This window comes from Anas platyrhynchos, chromosome 2 (genome assembly GCF_047663525.1).
Source record: "Anas platyrhynchos isolate ZD024472 breed Pekin duck chromosome 2, IASCAAS_PekinDuck_T2T, whole genome shotgun sequence".
Taxonomy (NCBI): domain Eukaryota; kingdom Metazoa; phylum Chordata; class Aves; order Anseriformes; family Anatidae; genus Anas; species Anas platyrhynchos.
The window spans coordinates 74,772,020-74,788,035 of record NC_092588.1 but is presented as its reverse complement, the minus strand read 5'-3'; the positions used below and the strand labels follow the sequence as shown (position 1 = coordinate 74,788,035).

At 38.1% G+C, this 16,016-nt stretch overlaps 1 protein-coding gene across 6 annotated transcripts in view; it reads left to right on the top strand.

The window, feature by feature from the left end:
- Window positions 1-6,240, top strand: part of SEMA5A (semaphorin 5A) — a 329,372-nt gene extending 323,132 nt beyond the window's left edge. For all 6 annotated transcript variants that reach the window (XM_072034957.1, XM_027451744.3, XM_072034958.1 and 3 more), the window contains one exon: window positions 1,270-6,240. In XM_072034957.1, the coding sequence (XP_071891058.1) occupies window positions 1,270-1,389 (120 nt within the window). In that variant the 3' untranslated portion in view covers window positions 1,390-6,240. The remainder of the gene's footprint in view (window positions 1-1,269) is intronic.
- The last annotated feature ends 9,776 nt before the right edge of the window (window positions 6,241-16,016 follow it).

The window sequence follows — 16,016 nt, the reverse complement described above, 5'->3', positions numbered from 1 at the left end:
TCAAATTATGCTGATCGTAAATCACAAAGATAGATTTTACCTGAGGTATTGTAATTGCAGATCCTTTCCTTTGTCAGTCCCTATTACATATTAAGTTAGATTCTATGTGTAGGTACAATTTAAACAGCAGCAGCCTTTCCTGAAAGAAACCAGACCACTACTCAGGTTCTTTTTTTTTTTTTTTTTTTTTTCCTAATTGTGTTCTCTAGTGGCTTGTTGAAGAAGTAAATAGGGCTATTAACAGTCATCACAATATATATTGAAGATAATCCTTTGGCTCCAATGAAATGGTGTCAAGTGTACAATTCATCTTCCTGCACTGTCTTTATGCAGGACATGTACACAGGTGAATATATACTGGGTAAGGCTCTCAGTAAGTGTTCATACTCCAAATATTCAGTAAATGATCCAGTACAGATTTACGTTAGATGAGAATCTGGTGTGGTATCTATATCATATGACATTTTTTTTAAAAGACCTTTTAGAATAGCTCTGTTTTTTAGATCCACTGAATTAAGGAAGGATGAGCATTCTGAAAGTACTTAACTCAGTATCTTCAGATTGTACAGTTTATTCATTCAGATGTGAAGCTTTTCTCAAATGAGGATTTTTCTTAAATCTTACTTGGAGAATCCTACCTGGGGTTTTTAATTTCTTCATTTTTATTTATAATTAAAGACGTTTAAAGAAATTTCATTAAAAATGCAAGAGAAGTCTATGTGTTGTAATCAGTGGTGAAATATATACCTAATTTCAAGCTATTTCAAAACCTCCTAATTAATTCTCTGAATTGCTACCAAAACAGAAACATTTTTGAAAAATCTTGAAACATTAGAAAATGAGATTTGTATTCATAAGATCTTCAGACATTTTCCCCTCCATATTGCATTTAAGAAGCAAGTAATTAATACAGTAAAGAGTAAATAGTTCTTATTCACAAAAAAAAATAATAAGTGAGTTCTAAAAAGAATAACTGAATGTGATAAGAAAGTATTTTTAACCATAAAGTTAATTTTATAATATTATGGGGAAAAGTGTGTAGCTTTATTGAGTAGAATTGCTTTCTGTAGGAGCATTGTTATGTAAGCAGACACGTGCAGATGCAAGTTTTTTAAATGTGCAAGCACTTTTAAATGCATTTTTGACTGACTGACAATTCATAAATACTTGCTACTTAAGTCGTCTCAGTGAAATAGCATGTATTGCCTTCTTTTATTTTATCCCTCCCATTTTCTTTTTTTTTCTTTTTTTTTTTTTCTTTTCCCCCAGGCATTTAACAAAAACAACCTGATTCTGGAGGAGAGAAACAAATACTTCAATCCACATCTTACTGCAAAGACTTACTCTAATACCTATTTTACAGATTTCAATAATTATGATGAGTACTAACGGGCTTGTGTATTTTCTGGCCTCCTGTAACTTCCCAGTCCCCAAGGCCTGTGCTACATGACTGCTCATGTGATTGAGGCTTCAGAGATGAAGTTCAGAGACATTTCAAGCACGATCCAAGCCGTCAATATCCCATTGCTGCCAAATGTCCAAAACACCTGTTTGTGACATGATGTTTTCTTTGCGGAGTAAAAGGTTGGCCCTCAGTGTCAGGTGCAGCTGTAACCCCTCGGTGTCACTGAACTGCTCGTGAGGAACACATCGCTTCGCTGTTTCATAAGCATTCAGTCAGATTTCTCTGACAAGGGACTAAGCAATCCCCGAGCTGTAAAAAAAAAAAAAAGAAAAAAAGAAAAAAAAAATCTGTTACCCCTTAAAACTGCCGCAGGAGTACAAATGCAATTTTCTTTTTAGGCATCATCTTTTATTTCCATGAGGTTTGAAAAGGGAGCTGATCGCCTGCTGTGCAGCCTCCTGAAACTTGCACTACCAAAAAGAGCTGGCAGGGTGTTGAGAAGAACGGCAAGAAGAAACGCAGTGGTTTAGCGATGCTCTGCAGCAGCTCCGGACTCTGTAGGGCTGATCTTACGGGCCTACAAACCACTCAGGCTGCAGTTCAGCTGTTCGGAGAGCAGAGGCTAAGGCCGCACCCAAGGATATGATCTTGTACCAAAACTGGAAAGCTGCAGGGTAGGTGGTTTCCATGTGTGAGCCAAGCCCAGCCACAGAAAGGCTTCACCTTGTTTGCTTGAATTTTGGGGGTGAAAGGGAACCTGCTGCAGGGGGGCCGAGGCAGGAGGACAGGTCAGAAAAGCGTGCTGGAAGGCCATCCCATGTGTCATTAGCAGGCCAGCCTTACTGCAACCTGCACAACTGCACAGGCGGTGGCATCCGGCAGGCTTCCTCACCCTCATGCATGCCTGTGGGATTCCCTTAGTCTGACCACTGCAGCACTCGTGGTCAGTCCAGGTACGGGATGATGCAACAGCACCGCAATATGTGTGCTGTCTCAGGCTCGTGGGGCACGTAGGCATAATCAGTAGAGCTGCTTTCCCCTTTCTGGCTTTTACTTTATAGGCACGTGTTTGACAAAACAAAGCATCATCAGAAAACGCAGATGTATTTACAAAACAGTGTCTCATCTTACTGTCGTGTCCGACCCATGCTAACCAGCCCCTAAAGAAAACTTATTATGGTGTTTTAAGTGAATATCTTGTTGGACTTCATTGATGTAAATATTTAAAATCCTGTTTGAGTTTTAAATTATCAGTTTTAGTTCCTTTTGTAGTGGCAGATGAGGAAACACAAAGGATTTTTATACCATTTTTCTTTGTTCTGTCTGTCTGCACCCACATTCATGATGATGTCATTTTTTGAGCTGGAATTCCAGATGTACAACTAAAAAGAAAAGGGCAGGGATTTGGGCCAGATTTTCCAGAAGTAGTAGCAAGGAAACATAGTAGCAAGGAAACATTTCCTATTTTCAGAAGCTTGTGAAAATAAATTTAAAATGAATAATAAGGACTAAGGAATTAATTATTTTTTGTTTGGTTGGTTGGTTTGAGCATACTAGATGCAAAGATCATCACAACAGAATACCAGAAAGATATGCAAGGAAAGACAGAGTGGAAATGTTTCCAGTCCATGTTCAGAGCCCTTGATCATTAGGTTATGTTATGACAGACAGAGGAAAAAAAAAGTACAGACAATGATGATTAAAAATTATGTCCAAAAAAAAGCTACACAAAAATTACTTAGGAACATTGATCCTATGAAACTGCATTTAAGCACCACCTTCCTTGGTGGTCCAGCCACTTACAAGCCAAGTGTAAACAACATATGTAATGATGGCAGTGAGCAACATTCTTGAATGGGGATAAATCTGAATATAGCACTATCCTTCCTATCTCTGTTCTGTAGTAAAATGAAAAAAATGCAAAGTGATCTTTGAAAAGCTGTACTATAAAATGAACACACATTTACCATCTATGAAAATAATCAAGATCAGCTGCCTATTTTTTCTATCTGAATCATTCTCCCTGTTACTAAAACTCCATCAAAAGAAAGACCCTCCACCCTCTCACTAGTTTATTTTTAGAAGGGATGATGACAACACTTCTCTATATTTTGTGATTGTTTTACTGTACATTAGATTTGGTTTGCCAGGAAGCAATTACCTGATTGTCCTTGAGTAAGAGTAAATTTTCTCTGCAAGAAAATATTGAATCAAACAGAGGGGAAAAAACTCTCCAAATCATAAGTATGTCCAGTATCTGAATCACTCTGTTCATGGCAAAAGATAAATTTTCACATTTAAATATTTAAAAAAAAAATAAGATCTGAATTGCTGCTACCACTAAGAAAAAGCAGCACATGCACACACACTCACATACATGACACTGTCCCTCTCTGCCCCTGTACTGAAAGCATATTAGTCTGGCTTATGGATTTTGTATTTAGACTATTAGGTATGAATCCAATATCTTAAGAATATGTAAAGTATGTATTTTTATTTTAACCTTTTAAAATGAAATTTATACGAAATAAGCTTTTTTTAAAAAAAAAAATAAATAATAATTCAGTAGTTTGAGGCACACTTATCTTTAGAGTGATCTATTTTCCATTCCTTTCATGAATAGATATATACGTTAGATGTGTTATATATGCAGTGATAATACTCTAGGTTAAGTCTGCATGATCATAGGTAGAAGTGCATTTAGCAGATGCTCAGTCTGCTCACACTTCTATCTCCCAAAGAGCGTTTCAGATGTTCAGATCTCTGAGCAATTCCTATGTGATGTTATTTAAAGACCGTGCCAACTTGTCAGAAAAGTGTTCCTTTAAAACTTTTTTTTTTTTTTTGTCATTTAGCTTCCTAAATTACATAATTCTAAATCTCAGACAGATGTGTATTCAAAATTCTATCTAAAGCAGTTTTAGGCTTTATTTCCACATTCCTTTGGGTTAAACATAGAAATTTTAGATCACTTCAATGAGAAAATAAAAAAAAAATGATGGCAAGATCTCCTTGTCAATCTAGACTCTGAGACAACACATTTCAAAGCCATTATATTTTTGTGTCTTAGATAGCTTTAGAAGACCCCAGGTGCACTGATAATATCAGTATTTTCACTTTCTGAGTTCTGCATAGCTGTCCAGGTAGTTTAATACAGCCTCTCCTAATTCGTGGAGCAAAGCAAAGTGAGGTTTCTATTAAATTTCAATTTATTTATTTATATTTTTTTTCTAAAATTGGCCACACACATTTTGGTACAGAGCAGATTTCTGCATAAAAGCACGTACACTGTTTTGCCAAAAATGTAACAAAATCCTTTTGCATGGATAAAGTGATTTTTTCTGGATAAATAAGTATTACCTCTGATGTCAGTAGTAAGCCAGTGATGTAAGCCAGTTTTACACCAATTGCATAAATTTGAAAAAAATGTTGTTCTAATTCAAACAGAAACATATGAGCAGATAGATCACAATCCTCTGAGTAAATTCCTTTCTGTAAAGCATTGCTACATGAAGCCAAGAGGAAGCAGGATTGCTAGTCGATTCTGAACAGTATACACTGTCATTGGGTAATCCAAATTAAAACTTTGCTGGAGTACACATTTTAGGCTTGTATTAGTGTCCGATGCATAGAGCACATTCCTCAGTTGCTTAGAAAATGGACTCCTGTGCTTGCAGATTTATCCTATACTTTTATTTGATTCCTATGACCTTTATGGTCACTTAAATTGACTTCAGGTGGAAGCTTTTTCAGCCAACATCAGTTACCTGCTGTTGGAGCAGTGTGGTTTGGCTAAAACTAATCAAGAGATTTCTGACTAGGATTAGGGTTTTCTTAAGAGAGTGGGAGAGAGAATGGGGTTTAAATGGCTTTGATTTCCAGGCTATTAAGCAGTACTGATTAAAGTCTCAGATTGGTGTAGGACACTGTGCATTCAGTTAGCTCTATTGGAATCCCACAGTAACCTCTGGGAAAATACCATGTTAATATTCAAATCAAGAGCTACCAAAGCACTTATGTTAAGTGAAGAAAGTTCTCAGAGCATCAGAACATATGGCTGTTCAAACCAGAAAACAAAGTAAGAGGTCCCAGATGCAACAAAAAGTGGTAACGAGAATAAATACTTCAAGATTTTTTCCTCATAATTATTGAATAAATATACTCACTTCTTTAAATGTGGGACCAGTTTTATTGAAATCGGCGTGACATACGCTTATTCCTAAAGTTAATTGCGTGCATAATAGCTTTGCTGTATGAGATCAATTCTGTAAACAGTTTGGTCCAAGTTTATCCTTCTTTGCTTCAGGCATCTGACCAAGTTTTGGTTGTAGCTGCCAGCAGCATCCTCTGTGTCTTGTCATGGAGACCATCCTTAGACGTGCAGCGTTACAACCCAGAGGGGTCTTGTGTCTCCCCACCAACAAAGTGGTGAGACTAGAGAGATACACTTCTAATTTTCTCTGTCATTTTGATGCCTAAATTTAGACAGGCAAAACCTAGGCTCTTGAGCACAAGTATGATTTTACTCATCACATAAGTGACCACGCTGAGTTCAGTGGTATGGATGTAACAAGTTGCTTATTTTAATATGTTTACAGGATTGAGCCCAAAATATATCGCTTCTGCACAAATCCATGCACAGTACAAGGTGAACGCAGTAGTAATGAAACAGACTCATTTAAAATTGTTCACAAGCAAATCTGCATCTTGATATCAGGGAATAAATATGTGTTCATTGTGTGGGGTATTTGAATTCATTCCTTTCTTTGCTAAATAAATGAATGATAAAACAAGATACTGCTTGATTTCATTTAAAATAAAGAAGGGTTCTGGGATCTGTGAATGTTTTCCTTTTCTTTCTTCTCTTTCTCCACAAAAAATGGATCTGTATGTAGCTGCAATGGCCTTTAGATTGCTCTGTATAGTTGAATGAATGCTTTGCATTGTGTTGCCATGCGACAAGATTTTGTAACTGGGATGGTTCAAAGAGGGAAATGTGCTAACCTGGGAGGTTTGACAAAAATTTCAGCCCCAGCAGTAGCAAGGCTAGGCTAGGCAGAAATGAAAACAGAGATGTAGAAGAACATGACTGATGGCTTAGCAAAGAAAACTTTCAGAGAAATTTGGGGTCTTTTTTGGAACTGTCAAGGGCAGGGCTGCTGGGACTGTAGCCTCCTGAGTAGACAAGCCAATTCGCTGGTCCAGCAAAAAGCAGCCCAGCTGGCTCACCTGACCGACTGCAACAGGTACCTGTTCAGAGCTGCAATTACTGCCTGGGGGAGGAGTGAACTGGAATAGTTCTCAGCAACAGATTAGCCAGAAGAGAATGCAGTACTTTCACTTGCAGGAAGCACAGTGGCACAGGTGGCTTTTTGGCAGTACCTGTGCTGGCAGGAGACGCAGGGCAGATCTGTGGAGCAAAACAGCTGGTGCTGGTCTCATGGGTTTTGGACAGGCTCCAGTCTGGTCCCAGAGGCTGAATCCCCATTATCATGTACCCCTTCAGTTTCATTCACTCATTCAAAAAAGCCCACTTCACGTGTTCTGAGGTTGTTCCATGGGGCAAATGAAGGAGGTGCACATAAACCTTCTGTTTCCAGTTGGCTCTCTGAATCTAGGTTGGACATTTTTTTCAACTAATGATTGTGGAAAGCTGATTACAGCTCTGTCATGCTGAGCTTTTATCTTCATGAGCAGTTAATTTCAAGGACTGATTTTATACCAGTACAGAAGTCTGCTAAAACTTCGTATTGCAAAACTGTTATGAAGGCTTGCATAAAAACTGTTATATTGATACTGAATCTGGCTTGTTTTAATTGTTCTTAAACTGAATGTAACGTAGTCATTCCTCAACTGCAATGAATGTCTGAACAGAGATGGTAATTTCACAATATCATTATGGAAAAAAATTCAATCAATGTAACTTCCAGACTTCTCGGAATCCAATCCTGTTTTTTTTATTTTTTTATTATTATTTTTCCCTCAAAGGATTTATCCACAAAGTTCATACAATAAAAGCTTCATATTTTAAAATATCATGGAAGGCTGATAACAGTAACACAGAGTATGTTCCAGGCTTCAGCAGACATATTTGCTGATTGCTAAGCTCACGGTTTTGAATTAATTCTCCCTTTTCTAAGCTGCAGCAGTAGGCATCAACTGTAAGTGAAATAAGTATCAAATTTCAAATAAATGGGACATTTAAGGTCATAACTTCTAAATAAAATTTTGATGCCAGTACAGCTGTGAAAGAAATTGCTTTTATATCTGTGTGCTAAAAAGTGCTTTCTGTTGTCATGGCCCTATGAAATACCCTACACAGTGAAAAAAATTTGTTTTTAACAGTGATGTACCCAAGATTAAGTAATTGAAATAGAGTTCAGAGATTTTTAGAAATAGTAAACACTTTTGGTTTGGTATCAGGAGAATGCCATTGCTTATTGCAATAATGGGAGTAAATGATCTCTGCACAGAACTTTATATGGAATGATTTTTCCCTTGCCATTAACTCCTTCAAACACAGCTTCCAGAGCAAAACTTCTCAGAAAAGCTGCTGGAGATACTCATATTTAAGAAGAAACATTGGTGCAGTGACTCAAGCACAGAAGCAAGCATCTAAGCCAAACGCTACTGCAGAGTCATTCCACTCACATGGAGTTTACCTTGTTTACACCTACTGAGACAGCTAACAGAACATGTACAGGGGCTGGCCACTGACTTATTTAGCACTCCAGGGAGGCCATTTAACATAATGTTTTACTGATTATTTGGAACACAGAGATGAAGCTCAACTGGTAGACAGTGACTTTTTGAGACTGTTTTTCCATGTTATGTCTACACCCTGTAGTTCCCTCCCTAGTGGCAGAAATACCACTTTCAACAAATTGGATTCTAGGTGTGCCACTTTTTGAGTCCCTATTGCTTGTATTGATATTATTTTGCTGCCTTGATTAATACAACTTTTCTTGACTTTATTTTTTTTTCTTCCCTAGCTTTAATTATATGGGTTTTCCTGCCTTTTTTCAGGTCTTTAATGCCAGCATCACCTGAACTTCGTCCTTTTGTGCTCATTTAACATTTTCCACAAATCAGAACACTTACCTTTAACATGCACAGTCAAATCTCAACCACACATCTGTGATCTACTAAACTGTTTTTTTTGATCGCTTGTTTTTTGCAACAGTGGGAAACAGTAGTAAACCACAAGGGAATACCAAGTTCTGCAGTCATAAATTAGGATTCTGTGCAGAAGAAAAGATTTTTTTTTTTTATTGCCTTTGAAGTTTCCTGCCTGGTATTTAGTCAGGGGCATTAGCTTAGGAATATATTCCTTTCTTCAAAGAATAAACTTTCTTCAAGTTAAAGGTGTGTTTATGAGATTTTCCTGATCCCATAAAATACTAAGTGCCTTTGATTTTAAAGTAGACAAAAACTTGTGGTCAATCCATGCCACAGAGATGGATAGAAATATTTTCAAATCCCATAATTTGGTTCCAAATATGAATTTGAGTCTTTCATTCCCTTGGTTTCTTACAGCTATTCATAACTTCCCAATATCATGTGTTGTTGTTGTTGTTGTTTTACAACCTTTTCAATTAATTATCCACAGCCATAATAAACCCACTTTTGTCCATGGCGTTCCAAGAAACCTGAACTAGGGTTTCTCCTGAGGCACAGATTAGAGCAGAAGACACTATCTAGTAATAAAGATATTTCTGTTAACGTATAGATTGCTACAGAAAGGCACAGGTTGCAGAGGTCATTCTCTTTTTGTTCCCATTGGTGTCAATTATGTAAAAAAATGAGAACAGAGGAAAGTTAGCTAGCTTGCTTTGTTGGGAGTGGTTTTGACATATAAATTCCTCCCATAGATTGCAGTAATTAATGTGCCATAATGAGAGCCATTTTTGGTCTTATGCCAAGACCAAAAGCCTCTGTCCTGGCCGTAACTAACAGCATCTATATTGGTGCTTCTATATGGTGCCTCAGTATAGGAGCAGTGGGTGCTGGCAGCCTTTGATATAAAAGATGTATTATCTCTGAAAGAAAAAAAAATAAAGGAAAAAAATAAAAAGAAAGCAAGAAAGAAAAACAGCTGAAGGGTTACTCAGCCAGTCAATACAAATTGAGTTCAATTTGCCCTCAAGTTTGCAGGAAGCAAATAGTGATCATTAAGAGGGATATCACTGGGTTGCTAACAGGCTGCTCTGCCATATCTGCTCCAAAACTGCTCTATGAAGTTTCAGTGACAGACAAAAGAGATGTTAACAAAAACATCTGCTTTAAAGAAAAGCACCATGCATGAAACTTTACCTCCTGAAGTGTCCCCACTCGCAGACAGCTCTTAAGAGATCATCAGCTTAGAGCACATGCTTCTGTAGGGGAGGCCCACCACATATCCTTATATGCTGAAGAGTAATTTTTCTGCATATGCTTTGTGTAAGAAGATTCTCTCTCAATTGTGTGTGAAGCCTGAAAACAAAGCTTCAGGATATACCTTGGAAATGATGGATTTATTTTTCTTTCCTATTTTTTTTTTTTTAAATAATTTCTTGACCCCTAGTTTTTTTCTTTTCTTGTGGGAGTGGTATTGGCCATTCTCCATCTGATTTATTTATTTATTTATTGCTGGAACCATTGTCTTTGCGCACATTATAAACAGGGAACAATTTCATATTTCTCAAATAAATTTGTTTACCCTAAGAACCACAAATATCTTCTGCTAGACACTGGACGAAAGTCAAACTAGTGTTTTAGGAGGAAAAAATATGCTTGCCAACAGTAAAAAAGCACCTCTGTTGTGGGCTCTAGGCCAGGAGTCTAACAAGTTTCTACATAATAAAATGGACCTGGTGTAATGAACTTAAGAGCTATCATTAAAAAGTGGGCAATTGTCAGCAGTGTGGGACCTAATAAGAGGCCCTGTGCATGTAAGCCAACCTCCAAGATTCCCACCACCACCACCACAATTTCCTCTAATAGCAGACTCCCTGCATACCAGAAAAAGAAACTGCACTTTGAGATTGTTTTTTGTTAGAGAGATGTGTCCTGATGGTAGGCTTCAGTCTGCTTTGTCCATACGATAATAAAGGGTTGGTTTCCTCTCTACGCCAAATAAGTGTCTACAAGAACATTAGCCAGTTATTAATTTGAATTAACTTCAACAGTAGCCCTGTAACCAGCTGATAATGTCTTTGTCCTCACCAAAAGCCTGGAGCACTAAACAATAAGGAAAAATATTATTTTACTGTCTGGCTTATATACACTACAAATATTCAAGTTAAGATGTTCTTGTTCAGTATTTTTGTTATGCTGTCTGCTTCAGCCAAATCAACAAATAAAGCAGGCTGTTGCAAAGAAATTTTATCTTTATGCAAACATGTGAAATAGAATTTGTTTAATTTAATGAACTCTGAGCAAGTGTTAAATTATGAAAGCCTGCTTAAATACAATGAATGTAGTTGCAAAATATTTCCAAAGACGACTGAAATAGTTTAGAGTAAATGTTGAAATACATCACTGTTTCTGCAGCTATTTCTTTTGCTGTTCTGTCCTTGTAGGCATAATTATAAGAGCAAGGGTGAGAATAATGAACAGATAAAAAATGGTGATAGTTTACATAGGTTATCAAGAAACAAATGTCATGTAATACACATAAATTTTCTGTGGCTCTTTCATACAAATGGTGGGAGGTGAGGATGTGAGCACTTTTGCAGCTGGATGTCTTGACATTTTTTATCAGCCAGAATCAGATCCAAATCTAGTTTGCAAATTGCGAGCTTTGTTCAAGTGAAGCCCCTGGCAGCTGGCAAAGCTAGAAACACTTCCTTCACTAGAATAGATTAAAGGTGGCACCTTAAATTTGCAATAAACCCTGGGTCTAGTGAGACGCTTGCTGAGTTATATTTATCTGTATGCTGGGGGTGCCCTTATGCCACACCAACTCTGTTCAACAGGCACAAAACCATTTTTATTGGCTGGCTGAGCAGCTCTATCAATGTATGTAGTTGTCTTACTCTCTTTGAAAGGAGTTAGAGCTCTAAATTTGCTTGAAAATCTAGCATCATAAGCTTCCCTGAGATGCACAACTTGTCTTGTGACAAACCCTAGTCTCTAACCTAGAGGTTTAATAAAAAAAAAAAAAAAAAAAAAAAAAAAAAAAAAAAAAAGTCATTCTTTATCTCACGGTGACAGTTTTGAGGTAAAAATGGAGGTAGGCTCCCTAGCTCCTGTTGGGCCCACCTGTAAAGTCCCTAAGAAGGTGGTGGGGTGGTAGGGTCTCAGCTTTGCCAGGGTGGTCTGTCACCAGAGAAAAACCTGAAACAAATTCAAACAAGCTCTTTCTGATGGCTGGCTGAGAATGCATTTTGAAATGTTCTCTATTATTTTGCCATGTCATATCTTATTAACAGCTTTTGCTACAAATATTGCTCTTTTCAGTCTTTTGGGCATAATGTAGTGCAGAAATCTACTTCAGAATTAACCCCCTCAGTAGCAGGAAAAGTGGGAATACCTGAGCAAGTATCAACAGTTCTTCATCTCCCTCAAGCTTTTATAAATTCACCGGCAGAATCAGATTGCTATAATTCCACATACAATTTAGGAAAATTCTCCAAAAGTAAGCTGCACTATTGATGTGATCCTTGAGACCAGAGCAACCATTAACCTGTAAGAACTGCTTAGTGCCCCCTTAGTCTGCTCTCACATTCCACATGCTATTGCTTAGCAATTTCACTGCAAAGCCAAAACAAAGCTGCCAGAATGAAGTGCATTAGCACTGGCTAATTGATAGGTCGCTAGCAGGGAATTTTCCTCTAGATGGAAAGGGTGTTTTTAACAGGGTTCCACAGAAGCCTGTTTTCACCCCTGTGTTGTTTAGTACTTTTTGCATTGGTCAGGAAGAAAAAGAAATGCTGAAGTTGCTGACACAAATACACACAAAAAGAATTAATAAGTAAAGCTTCAAAGGAAAAAGCTAAAAGCTGCAAGGAAGCAGCACATGATAAACTTTGCACAAGCAAATAAACTGTAGCCTAATGGAAGTTCATAAGTATGTTAGGAGCAAAGAGTATAAGCCAGAAGTATTATTTAAGGGAGTCTGTTCTGAGAAACAGTGGATATAACAGAGCTCAGAGTCATGGTGGATAGTTAGATGTCCATAACCAAAGGCATGGATGGAAGCATTTCAAGATCAAGAGTTTCTATCCAACACAGTAAAATGGCTGCAAATTAAAACTAGGGACATTTATAGAGAATAAGGTGTGTATTTAACATGTATTTATATGAATATATATGAATGTATAATGTATACAAAACTTGCATATTTAGAACAATTAAGATAATTAATCATTAGATGAACTTGAACTCCTCTGGAGGGATGTTCTTACTATTTTTTTTTTTTTTTTTTTTTTTTTTTTTTTTTTTTTTAATTCAAGTGGAATTCATTTGAAGCACTCCTTTGTATGCTTATTTAGCTTAGGCCTTTCTTTAATTTGTTGAAGTTTTCACTCCTAATGTGACACATTACAGTAGAAGCCTACACTTGCCTGACACATCCCAAGGCAATTTTATGAGCCATTGGAAACAGCACTTACATGTAGAACGCATATATTTGATAGAGAAAGAGAGAGAGAGATGAAAGAGAGAAAGAGAGAAAGAAAGAGAGAGAGAAAGAAAGAAAGAAAGAAAGAAAGAAAGAAAGAAAGAAAGAAAGAAAGAAAGAAAGAAAGAAAGAAAGAAAGAAAGAAAGAAAGAAAGAAAGAAAGAAAGAAAGAAAGAAAAAGAAAAAGAAAGAGTGAGTAAAGATAAAACAAATATGGAACCTCATGTTACCACCTGTAAGAAGCCTCTTTATCTTCTCCAGCTTCTCAACTTTTTAACCTATTTCAGACAGCATGGAAGACTCTGCAAGCTATTTGCAAAGGCTTGTATAGCCTTTCCTGGACTGCAGGGGACTGATCTTACGTAGGTGTGAAATGAGAGGTCCTTGGAATTCTATGACCAGTTGCTATTAAATCCAGTGAGCATGCGGGGTCAGTGGTGTATCTGAGTGATCAACAGAGGAAAAATAATGAGTATCAAGTAAGGGAAAGGGAATATAGGGAGGAAATTAGTATTTTTGTCACTAAGGTTATTCAATGCTTTGGAAGCATCCAAAAGTATTGTTAGTAATACTTCCTTGAAGTCTTACCTATGTTGTCCCTTGCCATTACCCCTTTTCCAGCTGACAGTATGGATCATTTATTACATAAAGAATGTTGTAACCTTGGAGCTCTTTATGACTTTGATCATGTTCCTCCTGAGCCTTCCTTTTTCCTATAACAATTACGTAAATCACAGCGATTAATTTGGTTTGTTATGCAGATAACAATGGAGGTTTAAAGATTAAGCTGAGGAGTCATTCAGAATTGTAATGGGCAGCTCATTCTGAGAGCTCTCCAAGGGGTGGATGTCGCCACATAAAACGCAGTCACTAGAATAATGTAATTTTAGCTTCAATTTTAGCTTATTTAATGGATATTTTCAAATAGTATAGTGTATGTCCTTAATTTGCCTCTCTGTAATGTGAAGCTGATATCCTTGAATAAGAAACACAGAGGTAGGCAATTTAATTCCCCCCCCCCCCTCCAATAACACTCTTCTTTACCGTGGAAGCAATCAGCATTAAAAGAAGGACTGCAAAATGCACTATTTTTATATATCTCTAGTAAGATATCAGTTTGGAAGGTGTTCTTTGGTAAATTAATTGTAAAAGAATCTGCACGTAATTTTTAATAAAAGAGACAGTGGGAAGGACAGCCAAGGATAAGAATTAGAGTTGTCTTCTATACAGAACTATGGAAATTAATATGCCTCGAGTGTAAACAAAATCAAAAGATCAAAAATGAAGACCTGGGCAGGACTGCCAGAACAGTAGCCACCCAGGAACTCTGAAAAGACTGTAAGAGAAAAAGGATGTCCCCAGGCAATGCAATTCTTAACAGAAATTCCTCCTGAGATGTACAACCCTTTGGAGTGAGCCATGCAACTGCCCAAACATCTGCAAATCTAAAGCAAGGGCATTTGTGCAGTATTAATGTCCATGATTTTCATCCTTCCTCCAGGGAGACATGCAACAGACCCCTCTAAGCCTCAGAAGGATGTCAGTGCATGGATTTTCCCCAGGTGAATATAACATGTTGCCCATCTGATGTGGCAGATTGCAGTCGCTATGTGTAGCTGTCAATGCAACGAGTGATGGGGGGGCAGAGGTGGTGGAAATGACTGGCGACAATATTTTCCAGAGGCAAAACAGATTTGCAAATGAAAATGAAAGGAGGCACCTGGAGTGGCTAAAGTTCTCAAACACAGCTGGAGGAGGCAGCCTATTAATGTGAACATGTAAGTGTGAAGACTTTCCTCTCAGCTATCCTATCCTGGCTGTCAGTACTGAGAAAGTGACTTTCCATCTGATAACCAAGTGGAGTTTTTCAGACAGAGGGTAAAACTGTTTGCAGTGTGAAGCTGGTAGAGATAATGTGAGGCGGTTCATAACAGAGGAGAGATGCTTGGGGGATGCTTCACCAACCCCCTTTCCCTTTGGCTGACAGTGACTGTTTTATGTACGTTGGTTTACAGAGCTGCCAAACATCATGCGGGGAATCTGACAGCTTTCTTACACCTTCCTGCAGCCCAGCCTGACCCCTGTTCATCTGGATGTATAGCACCATGGTGCTGTACTTGTTTTTGTCATCTGCCAGGGCCCCCTGTGATGTTGGCTCTGCAGGCAGTCCCACAGCCGTTCTGTTTCCTTCCCTTCCCCCCCCCCCCCCATCCCTATTCACAGATCCATGACAGCAATGGATAGGCAACAGCTGCACTGACAGAAAGCAACTGGAATGGACAGAGGATGACAAGAAAAAGAGAAAGGAATCAAATGCAGGAAAAGTGCAGGAGTTGCTGAGGCTGTTGGAGACCTCATATTGAGGTATTGAGGCACACCAAGAGATGAAAAATCCCAGCCCCTGGACTGGAAGATGTCGAATCAGTCTCAGCTCTTGACATCAGTGAAAGAAAGGCATCTACAGTGTAAAAGTGGCCTCATATGGACCAAACTGCATTTCAGATGTATCAGGTTTGTTCAGAGAGTCTCTGTGTGTACTCAGCTTGAAGATGCTCAGCATGTCCTCGTTTCTTGGACCATTTGACAAAAATTAAGAAAGCACTGTGAGGAACAGCCACTTTTTAAAGAATAAAAGGTCTAGGTCAGGGCTGTGACTGCATTTGTAGTTTCTGCTCAGAGAGCAGGTGATGGTAAAGATTATCAAGCCTCAACCTGCGGAATTTACTTATGCTGGTCATCAGCTGTGGGTGAGCCAGAAAGAAATCAATTTTCCCCCAACCTACAGCAGGGTGAGGACTGTGATATCCACTGTGAGCTGGCTTTTTCATCACCGTTCCTCTCAAGAATGTGATACACATGTAGGCCAGACTGACCATATATATTACAATGATGTATCTGAGAGTTTTGCTGGGCTTTTATATATTATGTGTCAGGATGACAAGGACTAACCTAATTGTTGTGGAGGTTCCCTCCTTGAAGATACTCAAAACCTTCTGGACATGGTGCTGG